The sequence below is a fragment of the Oncorhynchus mykiss genome, chromosome 1 (genome assembly GCF_013265735.2).
Source record: "Oncorhynchus mykiss isolate Arlee chromosome 1, USDA_OmykA_1.1, whole genome shotgun sequence".
Lineage (NCBI taxonomy): Eukaryota > Metazoa > Chordata > Actinopteri > Salmoniformes > Salmonidae > Oncorhynchus > Oncorhynchus mykiss.
Window position 1 is genome coordinate 62,923,989 of NC_048565.1, and position 27,232 is coordinate 62,951,220.

Sequence of the window (27,232 nt, forward strand, 5' to 3'; positions counted from 1 at the left end):
ATGAATACTGCGAATTTCACTAGAACTGGAAGGAATACAGAAGAATATATATTTGCGGTTGGTACTTACAAACTCCTTGCCTTTGCTATCGGAACAATTGGAGTCTTCGGATTTTGCAACAATATTATTGTCATCATGCTGTACTACAGATTCAAGAGACTCCGGACGCCTACAAATTTGTTAATAGTAAACATAAGTATAAGTGACTTGTTGGTCTCTGTCCTTGGAATTAACTTTACGTTTGTTTCGTGCATCAAAGGCGGATGGGACTGGAACTCGGCAACATGCGTCTGGGACGGATTCAGCAACAGCTTATTTGGTCAGTATCTGAGCTTCTGTGCTTTGGGTGTCTCACCTAGATTCACACATTAATCTAAAATACAATTTTAAAATATTTTAATTTATTTAAATAGGCCGAATCCAATATGTTTTTTTTTGTGGCAGCCTTTTAATTTAATTTGTGTTTCCATGTTTGTGGATTTCAGATTAGTATTTTGGTGTATTACATTTTCAGAACTCTGTGATCCTTATAGTATATTTCGTATGTTGCACGGGACATTTACTACCCATCTTATTCTAAGGAAGAACTGTTTAGCCCACTTTCTCCCTATTTATGAAACCAGTATTTCTAAGGTTGTGGATGTTCATGAATGCCGTTGCCGCTCTGGGGATCAAGCTGGTTCGTGTCAAGGACACCTCGGGAAATACCCGTGTAATTCTATCCCGATCTGTGTCTGCCTCCCCTTTTACACACTGGAAAATATGGATGATTTTGACAAGTGGCTAGTTTTCTACACTGTAATCATTGTACATACAGTTGAAGTCGGAAGTTTCCATACACCTTAGCCAAATACATTTAAACTCGCAATTCCTGACATTTAATCCGAGTAAAAATTCACTGTTTTAGGTCAGTTAGGATCACCACTTTATTTTAAGAATGTGAAATGTCAGAATAATAGTAGAGAATGATTTATTTCAGTTTTTTTTAATTTCATCACATTCCCAGTGGGTCAGAAGGTTACATACACTCAATTAGTATTTGGTAGCATTCCCATAAAATTGTTTAACTTGGGTCAAAGGTTTCAGGTAGCCTTCCACAAGCTTCCCACAATAAGTTGGGTGAATTTTGACCCATTCCTCCTAACAGAGCTGGTGTAACTGAGTCAGGTTTGTAAGGCCTCCTTGCTCATACACACTTTTTCAGTTCTGCCCACAAATGTTCTATAGGATTGAGGTCAGGGCTTTGTGATGGCCACTCCAATACCTTGACTTTGTTGTCCTTAAGCCATTTTGCCACAACTTTGGAAGTATGCTTGGGGTCATTGTCCATTTGAAGGACCTATTTGCAACCAAGCTTTAACTTCCTGACTGATGTCTTGAGATGTTGCTTCAATATATCCACGTAATTTTCCTGCCTCATGATGCCATCTATTTTGTGAAGTGTACTAGTCCGTCCTGCAGCAAAGCACCCCCACAACATAATGCTGCCACCCCCGTGCGTCATGGATGGGATGTTTTTCTTCAGCTTGCAAGCCTCCCCCTTTTTCCTCCAAACATAACGATGGTCCTTATGGCCAAACAGTTCTATTTTGTTTCATCAGACCAGAGGACATTTCTCCAAAAAGTACAATCTTTGTCCCCATGCGCTGTTGCAAACCGTAGTCTGGCCTTTTTATGGCGGTTTTTGACCAGTGGCTTCTTCCTTGCTGAGCGGCCTTTCGGGTTATGACGCTATAGGACTCGTTTTATTGTGGATATAGATACTTTTGTACCTGTTTCCTCCAGCATCTTCACAAGGTCCTTTGCTGTTGTTCTGTGTTTGATTCGCACTTTTCGCATCAAAGTACATTCATCTCTAGGAGACAGAACGTGTCTCCTTCCTGAGCAGTATGACGGCTGCGTGGTCCCATGGTGTTTATACTTGCATACTATTGTTTGTACAGATGAACGTGGTACCTTCAGGCGTTTGGAAATTGCTCCCAAAGATGAACCAGACTTGTGGAGGTCTACAATTTATTTTCTGGGGTCTTGGTTGATTTCTTTTGATTTTCCCATGATGTCAAGCAAGGAGCCACAGAGTTTGAAGGTAGGCCTTGAAATCCATCCATAGGTACACCTCCAATTGACTCAAATGATGCCAAATAGCCTATCAGAAGCTTCTAAAGCCATGACATAATTCTCTGTAATTTTCCAAGCTGTTTAAAAGCACAGTCAACTTAGTGTAGGTAAACTTCTGACCCACTTCTGACCCACTGGAATTGTGATTCAGTGAAATACTCTGTTAACAATTGTTGGAAAAATGACTTGTGTCATGCACAAAGTAGATGTCCTAACCGACTTGCCAAAACTATAGTTTGTTAACAAGAAATTTGTGGAGTAGTTGAAAAACGAGTTTTAATGACTCCAACCTAACTGTATGTAAACGTCTGACTTCAACTGTATATCCGTTTCATGGGTAGACTATGACAGAAGTACAGTAGGTAAAGAATGTTTGTATCAATTCCAGGAGTTGATTTAAATTGCTGATTGCGCCTTTAGTGCATGTTAAATACACTATATATACAAAAGTATGTGGACACCCCTTGAAATTAGTGGATTCGGCTGTTTCAGCCACACCCGTTGCTGATAGGTGTATATAATCGAGCACACAGCCATGTAATCTACATAGACGAAATTGGCAGTAACTGTAACTGCTGTTATTGTGAAGTGGAAACGTCTAGGAGCAACAACGGTTCAGCCGCAAAGTGGTAGGCCACACAAGCTCACCGAACCGGACTGCCGGGTGCTGCACATAAAAATTGTCTGTCCTCAGCTGTAACACTCACGTCCGAGTTCCAAGCTGCCTCTGGAAGCAACATCAGCAGAATAACTGTTTGTCGGGAGCTTCATGAAATGTTTTCTGGACTGATAAATCACGCCTCACCATCTGGCCATCGTCCGATGGACGAATTTGGGTTTGGCGGCAACATATCCATGTTTTTTGTCAAAATGATTCAAGCTTAGTAAATTTGAATGCTCTCAACACCTCTTGGAAAGCCACTCTGGTGTGTAATTGTTCTGCAGAAAAAAAAGCTATCGCAGGTTTAGGTTTTCAGAAGACTATGGCAGGTTTTCCTAAAAAATGTTGCCTGTCATTTTCTCCTTTCATATTTATTTTGATCCTTTAGGCCCTGGTGGTAACAAGCACACCCATAACATGATGTTGCCACCACATTACTGATCTTATTACGCTGAGTGTACGAAACATTAAGAACGCTTTCCTACTTTTGAGTTGTTTCTCCGTTGGATCCTACGGAGGATTATTGATATCGACAATAAACAGGTTGATATAAAAAAAATATATATATTTTTGATATCAAAAATGCAATAAATAGATGTTTAAATGGCTACCCATAAAGTTCAGGTTCTTTTTTTCTGACCCATTTCAGCTATATAATTATCGTCACTGAGGGCTTAGGGCGAGCGAGATAAATAATTGTGCAATCACATAACTGTCTCTTCCCTATTTATTATAGGAATCATCACTTATTAATGAAGAGGTCTGCTAATGAGGTGGTTAGTGCAACCTTCACGTCCTCTGCGCTCTCTCCCTCTCTCTTTCCCAGTATCTCTCTCTCTCAGGCACATGTAACCTACTGTAGGCTAAGTGCAATATTGTCCAATATAATTATATGGGGGACTTTTCTCAGCTGTCCAATGTCTTCAAAATTGTAAACTATTTTTATTTTTTTATTTATCGTGTTATTTGTTGCCTCCAAAAATAAACGGTTCACTCTCGTAGGATGGATGGGGTGGTAATTTGACTTCGATGGACGCATTGCAGCTCACTATAGTACAAGTTTGAAGAGACACTGAAGAAGATGCTGGTTAATATAACAATGAATGATGATTAGCACACAGACACACTAAAAAAGCCCCTCAGAAAGAGATGAATGGCACAGAGTATTGATAGCACGTTAATCTACCACAGCATGTGAAACAACTCTCACATTCTTCAACAGTCTAAATTTGGATGACGAGCTCAGGACATCCTGCACCTGTTACAACCATTGTACTCATGCAGTGTGGTCCTGTCAGTTCGATCTGTACAGACATGTTATGTATTGGTTGTGTTATGGTGTGCGGTGACACTCTGTGCTTGAACAGCTCCCCTTTAAATTGCGACACGTCTGTGCCGCAACACTTGGTGTTGATTGGGCCAAATGTCTGGCAAAAGTCATTGCTGTGCAATGGAGAAATTGAATGTGACCAAATGTGTTTTATGGAAATTGTTGAAGGTAGAATGTGTGATTTGATCAAAAAATGATGTGGTCGTGTGTGTTGACAGAATCAAATGCACAAACCACAGGACACCTCTCTATTATCATGATTGATTGCTAAGAGGATATTTAAGATGATCTATTATATGTTGGGAAGATACTGATGAGGACTGAGTAATAACTGTAATAACAGTGTAATAACCAATTGCTGTACTAATCAGGGCCTACATATAGATATTGCATAACCCAGATTCGGTAGTCATTACTCAGCATCATCACCCATCTCCCTCCCTTCCAGGCATCGTGTCCATCATGAGTCTCTCAGCTCTGGCCTACGAGCGCTACATCCGGGTGGTCTATGCTCAGGTGGTGGACTTCCCCTGGGCCTGGAGGTGCATCACCCACATCTGGCTCTACTCCCTGGCCTGGACAGGGGCCCCTCTCCTGGGTTGGAACCGTTACACCCTGGAAATCCACCAGTTAGGCTGCTCCCTGGACTGGACATCCAAGGACCCTATCGATGCCTCCTTCATTCTCCTCTTTCTCCTGGCCTGCTTCTTTGTCCCTGTGGGCATTATGATTTACTGCTATATGAACATTCTCTACACGGTGCGAATGGTAAGAAGAAGGGCGAGACAGTCTCGCTCGTCTCTCCCTCCCATTTTCTTCTGTTGCTTCATGTTTACGTCAGTGTGGTTTTATGTCGATCGTCTTTTAGCGTAAAGGTCCAATGCAGCCATTTTTATCTCAATATCAAATCATTTCTGGGTAACAATTATGTACCTTGTGAACGTTTTGTTGGTCTATTAACTAATTTACCACCTGGTGATGTCACAAGGCAGGCCAAAACTCCATCCCACTAAAACAGGCTGAAATTGTAGGCGGTCTTTTCAAACTTATGCTAAAAGGGCATTATCATCATTTCCACAATTTCACAGTATTATTACTACCTCATAGTGTGGAAATACATATAGATATAACAAGGGAAAACTTGTTTTTGACTGAAAGATAGTTCCAAACCTCTGCCAATAACAGCCAGTTTTCAGTTTTCCCCTCCCCACTCAGACCACTCCCAGATAGTCTTAGCAACATTTTTGCTTGAGAAATTGCTATTTGCTAAGACGTTTTTTTTTTTTACCACTTTAATTGAAAACAATCACAGGAAAGTACTTAATTGGTACCCAGAAATGATTTGATAAGGAGATCAAAATGGCTGCAATGGACCTTTAACTAATTTACCACCTGGTGATGTCAACACGCAGGCCAAAAGTATTTTCAAACAGCACTTACGCTAAAAGGGCATTATCATCATTTCCACAATTTCACAGTATTATTAACCTCATAGTGTGGAAATATATATAAAACACAGGAAATCACGTTTTTGACTGCACTGGGCCTTTAAAGAGCTCAAGAGTAAATAAATAAATAAAATTGAAAAAATCCGACCAAGTCCAGAGTAAGGCTGATAAAGTGAACTGAACTGAACCAAACTAATCATAGATGCGAATGCCTAATACAGGATAAAGAAAAACCTTTCCTCCTAAGGACATTTTCTATGCAGGTTGATAATTATTGTCATGTCTCTTGCCATGGAGGCAGAACTTAAAATTTGCTATATCGTAAAAAAAATCATGAAAACAAAAATGACATTTTTGGTCTTAATATAAGTTTAGATTTAAGCAGTAGAGATAGCAGTGTGGTTAAGGTTAGGGTTAAGGTTAGAGTTAGGTTTAAAATCAGATGTTATTACTTTGTGGCAGTGCTGCCTCCAGGGCAAGATTCATGACAATAAATGCCCATCTGCATTTTCTCTGCGAAGTACAAACTTTCATGGACATTTTTGTTCCATTATCACACGGAATGACCACCACTTGATCTTTTTCCTTTTACCTTTTATCTCTAAATGTATCTAAATTTCCTCCATTCTTCCTTCCTCCTTCCTCACTCTTAAGTGCTTCAAATCATCCTGATGTACCACTTTACGACCCTGCATAGAGGGTTACCTATGAGGATTATAGCGGTTAAAGTAGTGGGTTCACTCAGCAGTGGACTGCACGGTTACTATGGAGAGTACAGTATGGTGTGGGGGGCTGTGTGCGTTTTTGCGCACATGCTTGTGTGTGTGTGTGTGTGTGTGTGTGTGTGTGTGTGTGTGTGTGTGTGTGTGTGTGTGTGCGTGCATGCGTTTGCGTGCGTGCGTGCTTGTGTGTGCATAAACTAATCTGATAAAATACTATAGTATACACTGTTGTGTTTTTACAGACTTTACTGTACTATTCACTGTAGTGTTTTTGCGGACTAAAGTCAGCAAAAACACTAGTACTTACTATAGTATTTACTGTAGTATACTGTAGTATTTACTGTAGTATACTGTAGTATTTACAGTTAACTGTAGTATAAATACTGTAGTAACATAACTATAGTATATACTATAGTAATTCATGTAGTGTTTTTGTAGATTGTCGTATACTGTAGTATTTTCTGTCGTTTTTTTGTGGACTGTAGTATTATGTAGTATTTTTGTATTGTTTTTGTGACATTACTGTAGTGTTTATTCAATTGTTTTTGCTTTATTATCTTTGACATACAGTGCCTTGCGAAAGTATTCGGCCCCCTTGAACTTTGCGACCTTTTGCCACATTTCAGGCTTCAAACATAAAGATATAAAATGGTATTGTTTTGTGAAGAATCAACAACAAGTGGGACACAATCATGAAGTGGAACGACATTTATTGGATATTTCAAACTTTTTTAACAAATCAAAAACTGAAAAATTGGGCGTGCAAAATTATTCAGCCCCTTTACTTTCAGTGCAGCAAACTCTCTCCATGTCACGTTCTGACCATCGTTCGTGTGTGTTTTCCTTGTTTTAGTGTTGGTCAGGACGTGAACTGGGTGGGCATTCTATGTTGGATGTCTTGTTTGTCTATTTCTATGTCCGGCCTGATATGGTTCTCAATCAGAGGCAGGTGTTAGTCATTGTCTCTGATTGGGAACCATATTTAGGTAGCCTGGGTTTCACTGTGTGTTTGTTGGGTGATTGTCCTTAGTGTTAGTTTGCACCAGTTTAGGCTGTTTCGGTTTTCATTACGTTTATTATTTTGCACTGTTTGTATTTGGATTCATGTTGCTATAGTCACAATAAACATGGATCGCAATCTACACGCCGCATTTTGGTCCGACTCTCCTTCACACCTAGAAGACCGTTACAGAATCACCCACCACCAACGGACCAAGCGGCGTGTCAACAGGCAGCAGCAGCAGCAAAAAGAGGAGTTACGTTGTAAGGATTTCTGGACATGGGAGGAAATCCTCGACGGGAGAGGACCCTGGGCTAAACCAGGGGAGTATAGCCGCACCAAGGTGCAGCCGAAGAAGGAACAGAGGCAGCAGGAGCAGCAGCAGCCGCAGTGGGAGAGAGCGTCATGGGAGGACGAATTAGACGGTAAAGGACCTTGGGCTCAGCCAGGAGAATATCGCCGTCCCAAGGAAGAACGGGAGGCGGCGAAAGCGGAGAGGCGCTGGTACGAGGAGGCAGCGCGGCGTCGTGGATGGAAGCCCGGGAGTCAGCCCCAAAAATTTCTTGGGGGGGGGCTAACAGGGAGTATGGCTACGCCAGGTAGGAGACCTGAGCCAACTTCCTGTGGTTACCGGGGGGCTAGAGAGACCGGGCAGGCACCGTGTTATGCTGTGGAGCGCACGGTGTCCCCAGTGCGGGTGCACAGCCCGGTGCGGTACATTCCAGCTCCGCGTATCGGCCGGGCTAGAGTGGGCATCGAGCCAAGTGCCATGAAGCCGGCTCTACGCATCTGGTCTCCAGTGCGTCTCCTTGGGCCGGCTTACATGGCACCAGCCTTGCGCACGGTGTCCCCGGTTCGCCTGCATAGCCCAGTGCGGGCTATTCCACCTCGCCGCACTGGCAGGGCGACCGGGACCATTCAACCGGGTAAGGTTGGACAGGCTCGGTGCTCAAGAGCTCCAGTGCGCCTGCACGGCCCGGTCTATCCGTCACCACCTCCACACCCCAGCCCTCCGGTGGCAGCTCCCCGTACCAGGCTGTCTCTCCGGCCCATCCGTCCAGAGCCTTCCTCCTCTCCAGCGCTGCCGGAGCCTCCCGCCTGTCCGGCGCCTCTGCCGGAGCCTCCCGCCTGTCCGGCGCCTCTGCCGGAGCCTCCCGCCTGTCCGGCGCCTCTGCCGGAGCCTCCCGCCTGTCCGGCGCCTCTGCCGGAGCCTCCCGCCTGTCCGGCGCCTCTGCCGGAGCCTCCCGCCTGTCCGGCGCCTCTGCCGGAGCCTCCCGCCTGTCCGGCGCCTCTGCCGGAGCCTCCCGCCTGTCCGGCGCCTCTGCCGGAGCCTCCCGCCTGTCCGGCGCCTCTGCCGGAGCTTCCCGTCTGCCCGGCGCCTCTGCCGGAGCTTCCCGTCTGCCCGGCGCCATCGGAGCTTCCCGTCTGCCCAACGCCGCCAGTGCCGCCCGTCTGCCCAGCGCCGCCAGTGCCGCCCGTCTGCCCAGCGCCGCCAGTGCCGCCCGTCTGCCCAGCGCCGCCAGTGCCGCCCGTCTGCCCAGCGCCGCCAGTGCCGCCCGTCTGCCCAGTGCCGCCAGCGCCGCCCGTCTGCCCAGCGCCGCCAGCGCCGCCCGTCTGCCAGGAGCCGCCAGTGCCGCCCGTCTGCCAGGGGCCGCCAGTGCCGCCAGTCAGCCAGGGGCCGCCAGTGCCGCCAGTCAGCCAGGGGCCGCCAGTGCCGCCAGTCAGCCAGGGGCCGCCAGTGCCGCCAGTCAGCCAGGGGCCGCCAGTGCCGCCAGTCAGCCAGGGGCCGCCAGTGCCGTCAGTCAGCCCAGCGCCAGCGCCGCCAGTCAACCAGGGGCCGCCAGAGCTGCCAGTCTGCAAGGAGCTACCAGTCTGCAAGGAGCCGCCAGAGCTGCCTGTCTGCAGGATGCCGCCAAAGCTGCTAGTCTGCAAGGAGCCGCCAGAGCTGCTAGTCTGCAAGGAGCCGCCAGAGCTGCCAGTTAGCATGGAGCAGCCAGGGCCGCCAGTCAGCATGGAGCAGCCAGGGCCGCCAGTCAGCATGGAGCAGCCAGGGCCGCCAGTCAGCATGGAGCAGCCAGGGCCGCCAGTCAGCATGGAGCAGCCAGTGCTGCCAGTCAGCATGGAGCAGCCAGATCTGCCAGTCGACCAGACTCTTCCAGATCTGCCAGTCGACCAGACTCTTCCAGATCTGCCAGTCGACCAGACTCTTCCAGATCTGCCAGTCGACCAGACTCTTCCAGATCTGCCAGTCGACCAGACTCTTCCAGATCTGCCAGTCGACCAGACTCTTCCAGATCTGCCAGTCGACCAGACTCTTCCAGATCTGCCAGTCGGCCAGACTCTTCCAGATCTGCCAGTCGGCCAGGATCTGCCAGAACCGCCAGCCGGCCAGGATCTGCCGGATCTAACTACCTGCCTGAGCTTCCTCTCAGTGCTGTGCTACCCATCAGTCCCGAGCTACTTCTGTCCCGAGCTGCCCCTCTGTCTCGAGCTGACCCTCTGTCCCGAGCTGTCATTAAGAAGGGTCACCTATCTAGGGACGCTAAGGAGGTGGACTAAAACTGTTATGGAGTGGGGTCCACGTCCAGCGCCAGAGCCGCCACCGCGGACAGATGCCCACCCACACCCTCCCCCATAGGTTTAAGTTGTGCGTCCGGAGTCCGCACCTTGGAGGGGGGGTACTGTCACGTTCTGACCATAGTTCGTGTGTGTTTTCCTTGTTTTAGTGTTGGTCAGGACGTGAACTGGGTGGGCATTCTATGTTGGATGTCTTGTTTGTCTATTTCTATGTCCGGCCTGATATGGTTCTCAATCAGAGGCAGGTGTTAGTCATTGTCTCTGATTGGGAACCATATTTAGGTAGCCTGGGTTTCACTGTGTGTTTGTTGGGTGATTGTCCTTAGTGTTAGTTTGCACCAGTTTAGGCTGTTTCGGTTTTCATTACGTTTATTATTTTGCACTGTTTGTATTTGGATTCATGTTGCTATAGTCACAATAAACATGGATCGCAATCTACACGCCGCATTTTGGTCCGACTCTCCTTCACACCTAGAAGACCGTTACACTCCAGAAGTTCAGTGAGGATCTCTGAATGATCCAATGTTGACCTAAATGACTAATGATGATAAATACAATCCACCTGTGTGTAATCAAGTCTCCGTATAAATGCACCTGCACTGTGATAGTCTCAGAGGTCCGTTAAAAGTGCAGAGAGCATCATGAAGAACAAGGAACACACCAGGCAGGTCCAAGATACTGTTGTGAAGAAGTTTAAAGCCGGATTTGGATACAAAAATATTTCCCAAGCTTTAAACATCCCAAGGAGCACTGTGCAAGCGATAATATTGAAATGGAAGGAGTATCAGACCACTGCAAATCTACCAAGACCTGGCCGTCCCTCTAAACTTTCAGCTCATACAAAGAGAAGACTGATCAGAGATGCAGCCAAGAGGCCCATGATCACTCTGGATGAACTGCAGAGATCTACAGCTGAGGTGGGAGACTCTGTCCATAGGACAACAATCAGTCGTATATTGCACAAATCTGGCCTTTATGGAAGAGTGGCAAGAAGAAAGCCATTTCTTAAAGATATCCATAAAAAGTGTCGGTTAAAGTTTGCCACAAGCCACCTGGGAGACACACCAAACATGTGGAAGAAGGTGCTCTGGTCAGATGAAACCAAAATTGAACTTTTTGGCAACAATGCAAAACGTTATGTTTGGCGTAAAAGCAACACAGCTGAACACACCATCCCCACTGTCAAACATGGTGGTGGCAGCATCATGGTTTGGGCCTGCTTTTCTTCAGCAGGGACAGGGAAGATGGTTAAAATTGATGGGAAGATGGATGGAGCCAAATACAGGACCATTCTGGAAGAAAACCTGATGGAGTCTGCAAAAGACCTGAGACTGGGACGGAGATTTGTCTTCCAACAAGACAATGATCCAAAACATAAAGCAAAATCTACAATGGAATGGTTCAAAAATAAACATATCCAGGTGTTAGAATGGCCAAGTCAAAGTCCAGACCTGAATCCAATCGAGAATCTGTGGAAAGAACTGAAAACTGCTGTTCACAAATGCTCTCCATCCAACCTCACTGAGCTCGAGCTGTTTTGCAAGGAGGAATGGGAAAAAATTTCAGTCTCTCGATGTGCAAAACTGATAGAGACATACCCCAAGCGACTTACAGCTGTAATCGCAGCAAAAGGTGGCGCTACAAAGTATTAACTTAAGGGGGCTGAATAATTTTGCACGCCCAATTTTTCAGTTTTTGATTTGTTAAAAAAGTTTGAAATATCCAATAAATGTCGTTCCACTTCATGATTGTGTCCCACTTGTTGTTGATTCTTCACAAAAAAATACAGTTTTATATCTTTATGTTTGAAGCCTGAAATGTGGCAAAAGGTCGCAAAGTTCAAGGGGCCCGAATACTTTCGCAAGGCACTGTAGAAGTGGAGGCTTTCTGCTTCCGGAAATCTACTGGAGAAATACTAAAAGAGCAAATTTTTCCATAACCTGTAGGTAAGACTGAGGTCTGAACGGAGAGCTCAGAGCTTCTGCTCTTTTCTATAACCTGTAGTAAAGTAAGTTAAGAGACTTGTAGGCTTGTAGGGAGAGCTCAGTGCTTCTGCTCTTTTCTATAACCTGTAGTAAAGTAAGTAAAGAGACTTGTAGGCTTGTAGGGAGAGCTCAAGGCTTCTGCTCTTTTCTATAACCTTTAGTAAAGTAAGTATTAGAGACTTGTAGGCTTGTAGGGAGACCTCAGGGCTTCTACTCTTTTCTATAACCTGTAGTAAAGTAAGTAAAGAGACTTGTAGGCTTGTAGGGAGAGCTCAGGGCTTCAGCTCTTTTCTATAACCTGTAGTAAAGTAAATAAAGAGACTAGTAGACTTGTACGGAGACCTCAGGGCTTCCTGCCCTTTTCTACCGCTCTTCTCAGTGTGTCTATCCAGTCGAGGTTTGGTAAGGGGGAGGGGATGTTGGAGTTGTCTTTTTGTCTTCTGCTACTTGATTTTAATGAAAACAAGCTTCATTGGATAATTAAATGTAAAGAAGAAAAATAAAGAAGACAAATAAAAAGAGGAGGGGGGATGGTGGGTAGGGGATAAGAACCCGGTATAGGGTAAGGTTTAGGGGGTAGGGTTGGGAATCAGATACGGACCCGGTTAAGGATAAGGGTTTGAGTTGGGAGTGGGATTTAATATCTTTATTAGAAAAAAAGAAAAAAAAATAGGGGATGGAAACTTGCTCTTCAGGTCACTTGGAGAGTGTGGTGCTTTGCGATTGTGGGTAGTTGGTTGAGGATGTTGATCGTGTTTCCATCTTCCAACAGGAGTGGGCAGAGAGGATTACACACAATATATGGTCTGTACTTGGAATGCATATTTCTCACTCATGGGTGGCACAAATTGCCACATGGGGGAGGGGAATGGGCAGGGTATATGCAAATTAAATACTGTACTTAAAAAAGTGTAGTGTTTTGCAGACTGTAGTGTTTTTGTGGACATTACTGTAGTATTTACTACAGTGCTTTTTTTGCAGATAATACTCTGGTATTTAATATAGAACAGTATTCTACAGTATATTACAACATTATATAGTTAGTACTACACATGATAGAGGGATACTACAGTGTGGAGTATAGTATTCTACAGTCTTCTACAGTTTACTCTAAAGTAAAATAAATGAATGTGGGTGTAGTCAATTCACCCGGATGTTTAGCGGTATCTGAGCAACGGCTTGGCACCGCTGCCTCCACTGAGCCTGTCTTTGCTTCTTTAAGTATTTACAACATTTAAGGAAGTAAGCCATTACTTTCTGCACAGCACCGATCGCTGCAGCTGTACGTAGTCCATCTGTAAATAGCCCAGCCAATCTACCTACCTCATCCCCATATTGTTTTTATTTACTTTTCTGCTCTTTTGCACACCAGTATCTCTACTTGCACATCATCTGCTCATTTATCACTACAGTGTTAATTTGATAAATTGTATTTTCTTCGCTACTATGGCCTATTTATTGTCTACCTCCTCATGCCATTTGCACACACTGTATATATACTTTCTTTTTCTATTGCGTTATTGAATGTACGCTTGTTTATTCCATGTGAAACTCTGTGTTGTTGTTTGTGTCGCACTGCTTTGCTTTATCTTGGCCCAGGTCGCAGTTGTAAATGAGAACTTGTTCTCAACTAGCCTACCTGGTTAAATAAAGGTGAAATAAAACAAATAAACAGCCCCAGGTCTCCAAGACATCAAAGCTTCCCTCAACCACTGAAGATCGGCCCTTCCCCTGCCCATGTTTGTTGATGGTGCTCTAAGAACCCTTGAGAAACTCAGTATAAACCTCTGACTCAACATTACAGGGAAACCTCAGTGAACTGCAGTCTTAGGGAATGCTGATTACTACTGGGCTTCGTAAGACCATCAAAGAGAGGTTTCTAAATTTGCACGCTCTGGAGTATTGTATCTTTCTCAAGAGAAAAACTTTGGCGAGCTTTAAAAGACTGTTATGTGAGAACTCTTCATAAATTATGCCCTAATCAAAGTTTCCATGACTATCAATGTCAGGAAGTGGGGCCAAGTCAGTTCGTGGTCCATAATTGATTAACAATTATATAGGGTAGTAAGGAGTGATTGACTGACTGACTGACTCATTTAATTGGTCTACCAAGACCAAATACTTTTTTCGATAGAGCAGTTTCAATCCGTTTAGACATTTTCTGACCATTGCCATTCAGACCATAAGCAGTGACTCAGGAATCTCTGCTCTCCCTGTCTGGTCTGTCTATTACTGCACAGATTCTCTATGCCCATGCTGATGCATAACCGAAGGTCAATGTTCTGTTATGCCCACCTGAGACTCAGATATTCAGTTCAGATTAAACGTTTTTGTGTGTGCCTAGGCCTACATACAGGTAAAACAGTACAGTATACACAACAAAGACAAAAATAAATAAAAGCTATTAAGTAACAACAAGGCTGACTTCCAATACCTACATCAAATTGAAAGCAATTGGCAAACTAAAAAGCTGACCGGAAAATATAAACAATGACAGGCTAAATCAACAGATACATCTGCATGATTCATTTAAATAAAAGGCATAAATTAAAGGTAGGTTGATTCTTACAATCAACAAGGACGCGTGACAAACAAAGCAAACTCAACCAAACAATGTCAAAATGAGGAAGTAGCCTCCAAATGAAATTTCAGGGATTTAATTAGAAATAAAACAAAATAGGGGATGGAAATTTGCTCTTCAGGATACTGGGAGGGCGTGGTGCTTTGTGATTGTGGGTAGGTGGTTGAAGATGTTGTTTGTGTTTGTGTTTCCATTGCCGACAGGAGCGGGCAGAAAGGATTACGCACAGGTCTCTGTAGGGAGCACAATATATGGTCTTATTGGTGGCATTCAGACTGTTAGTGGTGACTCAGTAATCTCTGCTCTCCCTGTCTGCTCTGCTCTGTCAAATCACCATTCGTACAGAGCTTTCACGACCCCTGCCACAGCACCGTTTGACACTATGCTACTTAAGATTTAATCACTTTTAAAGCCCATGACCACAGAGAGACTGTCAACGAATACAGCAAAGAGCTGCTGTTTTTATGAGTGAGTTCATGTTGAAGTTTTTATTCAGCACTGTCAACACTGTTCTTATTCAACACTATTACATAACATAAAACATGTTTTTCCTCACTTCCACTTGTGCTGCAGCTGCAATGAATGAGGAGCCAGGTGTATCGATAGGCCTGCGTTCTTATTATTATTAGCAGGTCGTCTTGTCTACTTTAATATCAAGGAATATTTCACATTCTCTAGTCATAGGAACAACATGAATTTGTGCATGACTGAGGCAGATATGGTGCGACTCGAGTTTCACCATCAGGTGGAAGACGGAGTCCCCTCTCTCTGGTCAGTCTCACTGGTAGAAAGGAAGGGGAGAGCAGGGACCGTGAGAGGCGGACCCTCTGTTGCTCTCTCCCTCCGCTGAGACTAATGCCTTTTCAAAATAACTGGGAACTCGAAAATCTCCAGCTTCCGACTTAAGTGCTTTCAAGACAACTGGGAACTTGTTAAAAAAAATCGTTTTGAATGTTTATCCAACTCAGAATTCCAAGTTGGAAACTCAAGCATCTTTCTAGACTTTCCGACCTCAAGATCACTGAGGTCATGATTTAACTTTGGTTATTTTCTGATTTCCCAGTTGTCTTGAAAGCACCATGACCATCATATGCAGATACCATCAGTCCAGTAAAAATAACATTTTCAATGATTTCAATTTATGGTCCGCAGTGCCTCGCAAGTGCTACACCAACGGATTTATTTTGTTATCAAAGCTCAAGTTTTTAAATATAGTATGATCTGAGAATAACAATATTGGCAGGAGAGGGATGTAGCCAATATTCTGTGATAATGGCCTACTACCCAAACACCTTTTTACCCTTATTTTACCTGGTAAGTTGACTGAGAACACATTCTCAGCAACAACCTGGGGGATAGTTACAGGGGAGAGGAAGGGGAATGAATGAGCCAATTGGAACCTGGGTATGATTAGGTGGCCATGATGGTATGAGGGCCAGATTTGGAATTTAGCCAGGACACCGGGGTTTACACCCCTACTCTTATGATAAGTGCCATGGGATCTTTAGTGACCACAGAGAGCCTGGTCACCTATTTAACATCCCATCCAAAAGACAGCACCCTACACAGGGCAATGTCCCCAATCACTGCCTTGGGGGATTGGGATATTTTTTTTAGACCTGATGATAGAGTGCCTCATACTGGCCCTCCAACACCACTTCCAGCAGCATCTGGTCTCCCATCCAGGACCAACCCTGCTTAGCTTCAGTGACAAGTCAGCAGTGGGATATAGGGTGGTACATCATTCCCACAGATCTGTTTTTATTAGGTTCATGTTACAATGTTTAAGTCATGTTTTAAGTCATACCCCTAATCTTACCTCATTCGCACACTGTGTGTAGATTTGTTTCTAATGTGTTATTGACTGTACGTTTGTTTATTCCATGTGTAACTCTGTGTTGTTGTTTGTCTCTCACTGCTTTGCTTTATCTTGGCCAGGTCGCAGTTGTCACGCCCTGACCATAGAGAGCCCTATGGGTTCTCGATGGGATTCTAGGTCAGGGCGTGACTCGGGGGTGTTCTAGGCGTTTTATTTCTATGTGGGTGTTTTGGTGTGGTTCCCAATTAGAGGCAGCTGATTATCGTTGTCTCTAATTGGGGATCATACTTAAGGTGTCCCTGTTCCCACCTGCATTGTGGGATATTGTTTTGTGTATGTTGCACCGCTGTTGTCACATTTTTGTTGTTAGTGTATTTATTTGTTGAAAGCGGCACTGCAAATAAAGATGTGGAACTCAACACACGCTGCAGATTGGTCCATCCATTATCACGACTGTGACAGCAGTTGTAAATGAGAACTTGTTCTCAACTGGCCTACCTGGTGAAATACATTGTTTTAATAAAAAAATCTGAGCGGTAGATCTCGGCTTGCTTTTTGACTGTGAAAGTGATCTTAACCACTGGTTGGTGATCACTGGTCTATGTCATGGAAAGAGCAGGTGTTCTTAATGTTTTGTATACTCTGTTTATAACTAATAGGTCAGTGGAAGGGACATATAACTGCAATGGTTATACAGGATGTCCCAATTTGTTGACATATTCTAAAGAGACCATGTTGGTAAGTGATGAGATTCTTTCCTTTTGTCATTCCCTAACAGCTCCGCTCCATCCAGGACCTTCAGACAGTGCAGATCATTAAGATCCTGCGCTATGAGAAGAAGGTGGCTGTCATGTTCTTGCTGATGATCTCCTGTTTCCTGGTGTGCTGGACACCCTACGCCGTGGTGTCCATGATGGAGGCCTTTGGCAGGAAGAGCATGGTCACCCCCGCCATCGCTATCATCCCCTCCTTCTTTGCCAAATCCAGCACGGCCTATAATCCTCTCATCTACATGTTCATGAGCAGGAAGGTGAGGGGACCCCTGACACACCTATGCTGATAGAGGAAATGCTTTGAAACGAGCCCTTTTCCAAATATAAAGGAAAATCACAGACCTCATTGATTTGGTTAGGCGCGCCCCCACCTAGTGGGCAAAACATTTAAGCTGCCCCCCTCTTGACAGTGGAGAGATATGTTACAGTTTTAAAGTAATTTTCCTGCAATTCTACACATTTTGCCATGAGGCGTACAGAAATTGTTTAAGTTTTAAAGCCAATTAAAACAAATAAAACACATTATGCCATGGGGTGGAGAGACAGTGTAGTTTTAAAACACATTTCATGCAATTCTACTCATTTTGACATGGGCAGAGATAACATTTAGCTGATTTAAAGCAAATTTCCTGCAATTCTATACATTTTGCCTTGGGTCAGAGAGAACTTTGCAGTTTTAATAAATCATGCCATGATTTATGCTATGTTCATATGATATCTGGGCGACAGTGACTAACAACATCAATGGGGCACGTTCCCTGCGTGCCAGTCAGTAATTCGGCATTCAAGGTTTAGATAGTTGGCTAGACTAAGGCTGTTGCTGTGACCCTATTACCACCACACCGGCGGTGACGAGTCATGAAGGCAGTCAAATTCCACATGACTGTTTAGTCAGGGTAATTAGGCTTCTCCAAGCTCTGATGATGCTGTTGGACATTAGTAGCCTACCAAACTTGTTAACTGCCTGGTACTCAGCACTCTATTGTCCATCTAATCACTCTGACATCAATGCAAATGTATTCGAAAATCTAATCAAATACTTCATGAGAGCCCATGAGCTCTCATGATGGCCGCTAATAAAAAGAGTGATGGCCGCTAATAAAAAGAGGAGGATTCTATTAGCTTTCTATAGGCTAGGCCTACTATATTTATTTCTCAACTTTCCTAATATTAAGCACATTGCTTATATTTACAACAGGAGAATAGCCTACCTGACTGGCATGAAAATAAACCACAGGGATAAGCGTCCTCCATGTATTTTTTCCCGCTGCCCATGTTTCGATACAGGTGCATGATAATGGTCCATTCTAAATCAAAGCAAATGTCATACATATATTATTTAGTATATGTAAAGACAAGATTAAATCAAGAATAGTCTGATGGGTGACTTATACAGTGGGGCAAAAAAGTATTTAGTCAGCCACCAATTGTGCAAGTTCTCCCACTTAAAAAGATGAGAGAGGCCTGTAATTTTCATCATAGGTACACTTCAACTATGACAGAAAAATGAGAAAAAATCCACTTTTGTTATTGACCAAATACTTATTTTCCACCATAATTTGCAAATAAATTCATAAAAAATCCTACAATGTGATTTTCTGGATTTTTTTTCTAATTTTGTCTGTCATAGTTGAAGTGTACCTATGATAAAATATTACAGGCCTCTCTCATCTTCTTAAGTGGAAGAACTTGCACAATTGGTGGCTGACTAAATACTTTTTTGCCCCACTGTATATTATCACTTGTGATTGATGCCCAGCGTAAGAAACAATGCCTTTTCTTTGAGACTTGTTCGAATCATAGTCGCACACCTAGCCTATAGGCCTATATGTGTTAATAATGTTTATCACAACGTAAGTGGCCAAATAACTTCTTAAAATTAAGAACATTAATCTGCTTTACTAAGGGTGTAGAGCCTAACGTGCGTGAGTTTCAACTTTGGAAGATAATTTTCACCATAAAAATGCAGCTTTATAATTAAAGCATTACATGCATAATTGCATTTGTGGTCACTTTTGATCATGGTGTTTTCCACTAATAGCCTACAACCATGAGCGCATTGCTGCACTTATAATGTGAAGAAATAGTATCAACATTTTAAGATAAACGTTCTGTTCTGTTGCATCAGCCACATTGCATAAAATGTTTTTTGGGATGCTAGTGGTTGTATTCATTTGATCTATCGCATCCCACATCTGTCCCAGACTATGTTTGGAATATTTATTTGTTGTACAGAATGGAATAGGTCGACTTTTGCTCTATGGGGGATTATAGATTGACATAGGCTAGTGCTTTTGCTGTTTGTTAGGCCTACTCATCCTGCTGGCTGACCAAAAAGTAAATGTGGACAGTTCTTCCAATATGCACCTTGAAATTGGATAAATCCTCTTTTGGCTAGTCGTCCCGCTAGTGGGAAACTTCCGGTGAAACTGGACGGTGCGCAATTCAAATAAATAATCAGCAAAATTATGGATATTAAACTTTTATGTACATACAAGTGTCTTATATCGGTGGAATGCTTAAATTCTTGTTAATCTAACTCTACTGTCCGATTTACAGTAGACTTTACAGTGATAGCATGCCATCCGGAAGTTTGAGGACAGCGCCCCACATCAAAATATTTTTCCACCGGCACAGGTTTCATAACTTCACAAATAGCGATTAAATATTCACTTTTTGAAAATATTCCTCTGATTTGTCATCCAAAGGGTCCCAGCTATTAACATGTAGTGTCGTTTTGTTAGATAAAATACTTCTTTATATCCCAAAAAGTATGTTTAGTTGGCGCCATCGATTTGAGTAATCCACTCGTTCAACATGCCAAGATAGGAATCCAAAAACCTACCCCTGAACTTCGTTTCAACAAGACCAAATACATTTCTATTGAATCCTCAGATACCCTAATATGTAACTAGACTCCACTGCTCAAAAAAATAAAGGGAACACTTAAACAACACAATGTAACTCCAAGTCAATCACACTTCTGTGAAATCAAACTGTCCACTTAGGAAGCAACACTGACAAATTTCACATGCGGTTGTGCAAATGGAATAGACAACAGGTGGAAATTATAGGCAATTAGCAAGACACCCCTAATAAAGGAGTGGTTCTGCAGGTGGGGACCACAGACCACTTCTCAGTTCCTATGCTTCCTGGCTGATGTTTTGGCCACAAATGTGCATGTGTCTGCTCAAACGGTCAGAAACAGACTCCATGAGGGTGGTATGAGGGCCGACGTCCACAGGTGGGGGTTGTGCTTACAGCCCAACACCGTGCAGGACGTTTGGCATTTGCCAGAGAACACCAAGATTGGCAAATTCGCCACTGGCGCCCTGTGCTCTTCACAGATGAAAGCAGGTTCACACTGAGCACGTGACAGACGTGAGAGTCTGGAGACGCCGTGGAGAATGTTCTGCTGCCTGCAACATCCTCCAGCATGACCGGTTGGGCGGTGGGTCAGTCATGGTGTGGGGTGGCATTTCTTTGGGGGGCCGCACAGCCCTCCATGTGCTCGCCAGAGGTAGCCTGACTGCCATTAGGTACCGAGATGAGATCCTCAGACCCCTTGTGAGACCATGTGCTGGTGCGGTTGGCCCTGGGTTCCTCCTAATGCAAGACAATGCTAGACCTCATGTGGCTGGAGTGTGTCAGCAGTTCCTGCAAGAAGAAGGCATTGATGCTATGGACTGGCCCGCCCGTTCCCCAGACCTGAATCCAATTGAGCACATCTGGGACATCATCCATCCACCAACGCAACGTTGCAACATAGACTGCCCAGAAGTTGGCGGATGCTTTAGTCCAAGTCTGGGAGAAGATCCCTCAGGAGACCATCCGCCACCTCATCAGGAGCATGCCCAGGCGTTGTAGGGAGGTCATATAGGCACGTGGAGGCCACACACACTACTGAGCCTCATTTTGACTTGTTTTACATCAAAGTTGGATCAGCCTGTAGTGTGGTTTTCCACTTTAATTTTGAGTGTGACTCCAAATCCAGACCTCCATGGGTTGATAAATTTGATTTCCATTGATAATTTTTGTGTGATTTTGTTGTCAGCACATTCAACTATGTAAAGAAAATAGTATTTAATAAGAATATTTCATTTATTCAGATCTAGGATGTGTTATTTTAGTGTTCCCTTTATTTTTTTGAGCAGTGTATAATATTTCATACGGAAAGAAGTATGTTCAATAGGAAAACAATATTAGCTGGTGCGTGTCCTCTTCATCGTGTGCGCATACACAAATTTCCAAGTAGTAAAACTCATTATTCTTACTCGTTTTAGAAGAAACAAGCCTGAAATCTTGAACATTGAATATAAATTGCATACTGGGAGCTGGATGTAATTATTTCCCTGTGCTTTCCAATGTCAGGGTATAGGCTCTCAAAAAAAAAAATTCTGGTTAGATTTTCTCCTACTATATCTATTGTGTTATACTCTCCTACATTATATTAACATTTCTACAAACTTCAAAGTGTTTTCTTTCCAATGGTACCAATTATATGCAAATCCTGGCTTCAGGGCCTGAGTAACAGGCAGTTTACTTTGGGTACGTTATTCAGACAGGAAGTGGAGAAAAAAGGGGCCTAACCTTATGAAGAAGGACGCTCGCGGTTGTGTCCCCGATGTGTCGGTCTTCATTTGTAGCCTGTGAGAGAGATCCGATCACGTGACCGAGAGCCATGTGAGTGAGAGGGCTTCCGATTGCACAGAACACTCAGGGTGAAGGGCACAACGCAGCACTCCGGGCCGCAAAAGGCATTGATTTTTTTAAGGGTGCATTACGGCCACAAAGGGATGCTGCCGTGAAATCCGAGGCATTATCAAGTGCTTGTCAAATTGTGAATGAGAGACTATTGGAGTGTACAGCCTGCTCAAAAAACAAGGCAGACCTCATGCAATTCAAGTAATGTTTTTCAAATCATCATTAGAATCTCATCATGCAGCCTTACAATGTATTACAAATCTAAAACATAGAGCCCAACATTTGTAGAGCAACTGAAGTTACATTAATAACTCTAAATTAAGCACATAGGTGTACCTATTTCTTTGATAACAGCTCAGCACAGAATAGCTGCATGTGCGCACTCCCTCAAATCTTTTGGAGACTATTTTATTCAGCTTTATTCAATTGTATTCTTCATACTATAAAATAATATCAAATAATGCCATGGAATTATGAGCAGATAAGTACAGCCGCAAGACTAACGTACCTAGCAATCTAAAAATGTTTAGCTAACATAGGCTAATTGAGTGACTGTCAGTGTCTGACGTAACGAGGAAAACTGCTAGTGCACAACCACATTTCGAAATGACACCCTGTATATTCTACTTTTCTAAGTCTCAACATTAAATTGAGACCCTGACTGAGTTCCTCTCTCTCTCTCTTCTCCTCCTCCTCCTGTCCCTCTGGCAGTTCCGGCGCTGCTTGTTGCAGCTGCTGTGCTCCCAGCTCTCGTGGATTCAGAGCAGCATCAAGGACCGTCCCCTGGCCCGGAGCATCGAGCGGCCTATTCGCCCAATCGTCATGTCCCACCGAAGAGGCGGGGAACGACCAAAGAAGAGGGTGACCTTCAGCTCCTCCTCCATTGTCTTCATCATTGCCAGCAATGACGTGAACCACCTGGACAACATGTCCAAGAGCGGCGGTATGTCGTCAGAGGGCATCCAGGTGCGGCCGCTGTGACAGAGCATTATGGGTACTGTAGTACATCATGCTACACCCATGTGACCATGGGAACTGACTAATCACTTCATATCACATGTTCCTCTGTAAACCTCAGAACTTCCTCTCATGAAACACAGAACCCAGAAGTTCCAAATCACCCTTCTGACACAAGACTATTGTTTTTCTTTTTAGCCTTTTCAAGATCCATCACTATAAACTGTAGAGACTTATTCCCAACCCTCTTTCACTGTGCATCAGAAGGAACAATCCCTTCCCTGTAACCGAATGATGTAGCTGTGAGTTTGTGACCTATTTCTCTTGTCTTGAACAGCCTTTGACATAGTCTCATGCTGAGCTGAGTGTTTTTAAACAGTACCTCCTGTGTCATAACGGAAGCCAGCAGTGTTAATGGAGAAAATGATGTTGATTATTACTATTTCCCTGGTTGGCAGCACTATTGTGCTTAATGAACTTACAGGGTAAAGCCTTACAATATTGCAGCAGCATATTCTGCACAACACTCTCTCTACCTTTGTCACGTCCAGATTCATTAAATATATTCTATATTCTGGGGTGAAAGTGGATTTCATTTCTTCCCGGTGCGAGGACCTCCTGTATGTGTGCACACACTTCATTCTTTTTTTTATGGGCCTATTCATAGAATTGCATATATAATCCCTATTAATTTAATAGGGTTTCTATGGGCCTATTCATAGAATTGCATATATAATCCCTATTAATTTAATAGGGTTTCTATGGGCCTATTCATAGAATTGCATTTATAATCCCTATTAATTTAATAGGATCTCTATGGGCCTAATCATAGAATTGCATATATAATCCCTATTAATTGAATAGGATCTCTATGGGCCTAATAGTCCCGATTTTGTTGTTTAACTTTTCAAATGTATTAGCCTACCTTTTAATGTGGCATAAACACAACCAGTCATTATGTTTTCATCTGATTGTCAAACAATTACTTCAAAAGGTTAATGTAGGCTTCCTGTGCATGTTACCCAGGGACGGCAGAACCATTTTTTTTGACGTGCGGTAAAAAATAGTTTATAACTTCCGACATTTGTTAGGCTATTTGTTAGGGAATTTGTCTGTAATTAGATATATGCAGGTTGTCTTCTGTCATTACTTGACGCTCGTCTAGAATACTAAATAAAGCCTTTGCTCACCAGAATAATGTCATAAACCGATCAATGCATCATCAACAATATAGTTGATGTCTGCAAAGTTTCTCTTTCATTTCCGCTTCTCTCATAGAGCAAGGGACCAGGGTGATTTTCCATGCAACATTTCCAAATGACAGTTTGACCGATTTTTGCATGCATATTTTATGTGGTTGAAAATGAAATACTTTCATCCTTTACAGTATGTCCCTGAAATAAATTGCACGTTAGACTACACACTGTCCCTAAGCGCGCATTCGCATTTTCTCAAGATGCTGTTCCAGTGGCAAAATCAACATTTAGTCAATAATTCTACTGAGGAAAACATTAATATTAGTTAGAATTATAATAGGCTACGTGAGGCCTACAGTCAGTGTCCAAGACCTCACCCACTGGGCAAAAACTGGTTGAGTCCACAAATGTTTATTTATTTAACTAAGCAAGTCAGTTAATTCTTCAGGATCAGTGTGCCTTCCACGGGACGGTTGAGCTAATGTAAGCTAATGCGATTAGCATGAGGTTGTAAGTAACAAGATAGTTTCCCAGGACAGAGACATATCTGATATTTGCAGAAAGCTTAAATTCTTGTTAATCTAACTGCACTGTCCAATTTACAGGCACTGCACTGTCCAATTTACAATTTAATTGCTCATGGTCCAGTCAATAACAGGATTGTATTTCTGGAGCCAAGAAAATGCCAAATACATTGGAACATGGGGGGGGGGGACTGTATGGTCTCACTAGTGTTTTCCTGATACCCGTATCTGAATGGGCACAGTGCTGTGGGTGACTCTTCCAATAGAGCGGCTGTCCATTGCCCTTGCATCCATTGGGACAGAGAGAATGAGGGCGATGAGGGAATCGATGTCCCGTGGTATTTCCCGAGCTGCGAGCTCGTCCTTTATCCCCTCCGACAGTCCGTGGAGAAAGGTGTCAAACAGAGCCTTCGGAATCCAGGAACTGGAAAAATCTACTGCGAAAATCTACTGCGTAGTCTGCCACACTACGGGAGTTATGATGAACCTGCAGTAGTTTGAGCCGCCTCCCTCCCGGTCATCAGAGAATCGAAAACCTTCCTCACTTCCGGGATGAATCCCTCCAGGCTATGGCACACAGGGGATTGCAGCTCCCACACAGCCGTTGCACAGGAGTGCGCCCTTCCGGACATTAGCGTGATTAAATACGCTATATTCGATCGGTCCGACAGGAACGAAGAGGGCTGGAGTTCGAAAATGAGGGAGCACTGGGAAAGGAATGCCCTGCAGGTACCAGGATCGTCTGATTAATGCTACGGAGGTGGTAAGTGGGGTTCTCGAGGAGCTAGGATAGGTTGAACAAATCCACTAGTAGTTGAGCGGTTCCTGGGTGGTTCAGAGGTCTCAGAGGTGGTGGGCTGCCTATGAGCTAACTCACTGATTTGCTCCATTATAACCTTGAACCCTGGTTGTGGCGTTCCGTCAGGGAACCAAGCCCTTCCAAAAGGTCCCGAAGCAGCTCTTCATGCCTCCCAATGGTGGCTCCCTGCAGGGAGACAGCGTGATGGAGCTGGTCCCAGTCTGCTGGGTCTGTCATGGTCACTTTGTACTATAATGGCACAAGGCGAGACACAAATGCAGACCCATGAGGCAGATGGTTGACCTCCGATATTTATTGTATCAAAAGGGTCAGGCAAAAGGAAGGTCGGGGACAGGCGGGAGTTCATAAACCAGTCCAAACAGTACGAGGGGATAGGCAAGCTCGAGGTCAGAACAGGCAGAGCGGTCAGGCAGGCGGATTCGGCGTCAGGGCAGGCAAGGGTCAAAACCAGGAGGGCTAGGAAAACACTGAGTTGTAAAAATAGGAGCTAGGAGAAATGCTGGTTGACTTGGCAAAACAAGACGAATTGGCACAGAGAGACAGGAAACACAGGGATAAATACACCCGGGACTAATGGGGGGAAAAGCAGACACCTGAAGGTGGGTAGAGACAATCACAAAGACAGGTGAAACAGATCAGGAAGTGACATTACAATGTAGAAAATAATTTTAAAAAAGAAAGAATAACCCTTGAATGAGTAGGTGTTCTAAAACTTTTCACCGGTAATTATATATATACACTGTACAGTTGAAGTCGGAATTTTGCATACGCCTTAGCCAAATACATTTAAACTCAGTTTTTCACAATTCCTTACATTTAATCTTAGTAAAAATTCCCTGTCTTAGGTCAGTTAGGATCACCACTTTATTTTAAGAATGTGAAATGTCAGAATAATAGTATAGAGAATTATTTATTTCAACTTTTATTTCATTCATCACATTCCCAGTAGGTCAGAAGTTTACATACACTCAATTAGTATTTGGTAGCATTGCCTTTACATAGTTTAACTTGGGTCAAATGTTTTGGGTAGCCTTCCACAAGCTTCCCACAATAAGTTGGCTGAATCTTGGCCCATTCCATCTGACAGAGCTGGTGTAACTGAGTCAGGTTTGTAGACCTCCTTGCTCATACACACGCTTTTTCAGTTCTGCCCACAAATTTTCTATAGGATTGAGGTCAGAGCTTTGTGATGGCCACTCCAATACATTGACTTTGTTTTCCTTAAGCAATTTTGCCACAACTGTGGAAGTGTGTTTGGGGTCAGTGTCCATTTGGAAGACCCATTTGCGACCAAGCTTTAACTTCCTGACTGATGTCTTGAGATGTTGCTTCAATATATCCACATCATTTTCCCGCCTCATGATGCCATCTATTTTGTGAAGTGCACTAGTCCCTCCTGCACCAAAGCACCCCGACAACATGATGCTGCCACCCCTGTGCTTCACGGTTGGGATGGTGTTCTTCGGCTTGCAAGCGTCCCCTTTTTCCTCCAAACATGACAATGGTCATTATGGCCAAACAGTTCTATTTTTGTTTCCTCAGACCAGAGGACATCTCTCCAAAAAGTACGATCGTGCGTCCTCCGATACACAACCCAACCAAGCCGCACTGCTTCTTAACACAGCGCGCATCCAACCCGGAAGCCAGCCGCACCAATGTGTGGGAGGAAACCCCGTGCACCTGGTGTCGTGGAGGATCGTTACAAAATATAACACTTACAAGAACCTGTGAATTCAATATAGGCTTTTAATACAAACATATCAGAAGCCTAGATGGTCCGCGGAACACACACCTTCCCAGAGCACTGGCTCTGTATTTATACACACACAGTATATGAGTCCATTCCATATGTTAATGGAGTTACTTCCCTCAGGTCATCGGCCACCATTATCTTTCAGTCCAGGCTTCCTCCATGTTCATGCCTAATAACGCCTGTATCCGCTCTTGATTAGATTACAATGGTGGCAGGACCCTCTCGTGTCCTAAAATTAATATATGTCTATCTTACCCTAAGCAC

General features: G+C 43.8%; 1 protein-coding gene across 1 annotated transcript; it reads left to right on the forward strand.

Annotated features, from left to right (window-relative positions):
• LOC110526643 (opsin-3-like) lies at window positions 1-24,084 on the forward strand. The gene is made up of 4 exons (XM_021607789.2): window positions 1-319; window positions 4,558-4,877; window positions 17,020-17,271; window positions 22,430-24,084. The coding sequence occupies exons 1-4, from the start codon at window positions 1-3 to the stop codon at window positions 22,697-22,699; spliced, it is 1,161 nt and encodes a 386-aa protein (XP_021463464.1). The 3' UTR covers window positions 22,700-24,084.
• The last annotated feature ends 3,148 nt before the right edge of the window (window positions 24,085-27,232 follow it).

Excerpts from the sequence above, each read along its gene's own strand:
- LOC110526643 (XM_021607789.2), top strand. The coding sequence starts at position 1 with ATGAATACTGCGAATTTCACTAGAACTGGAAGGAATACAGAAGAATAT. Across the intron at positions 320-4,557 it reads ATTCAGCAACAGCTTATTTG|GCATCGTGTCCATCATGAGT; the intron begins GTCAGTATCTGA and ends CCTCCCTTCCAG. Across the intron at positions 17,272-22,429 it reads ACATGTTCATGAGCAGGAAG|TTCCGGCGCTGCTTGTTGCA; the intron begins GTGAGGGGACCC and ends TCCCTCTGGCAG.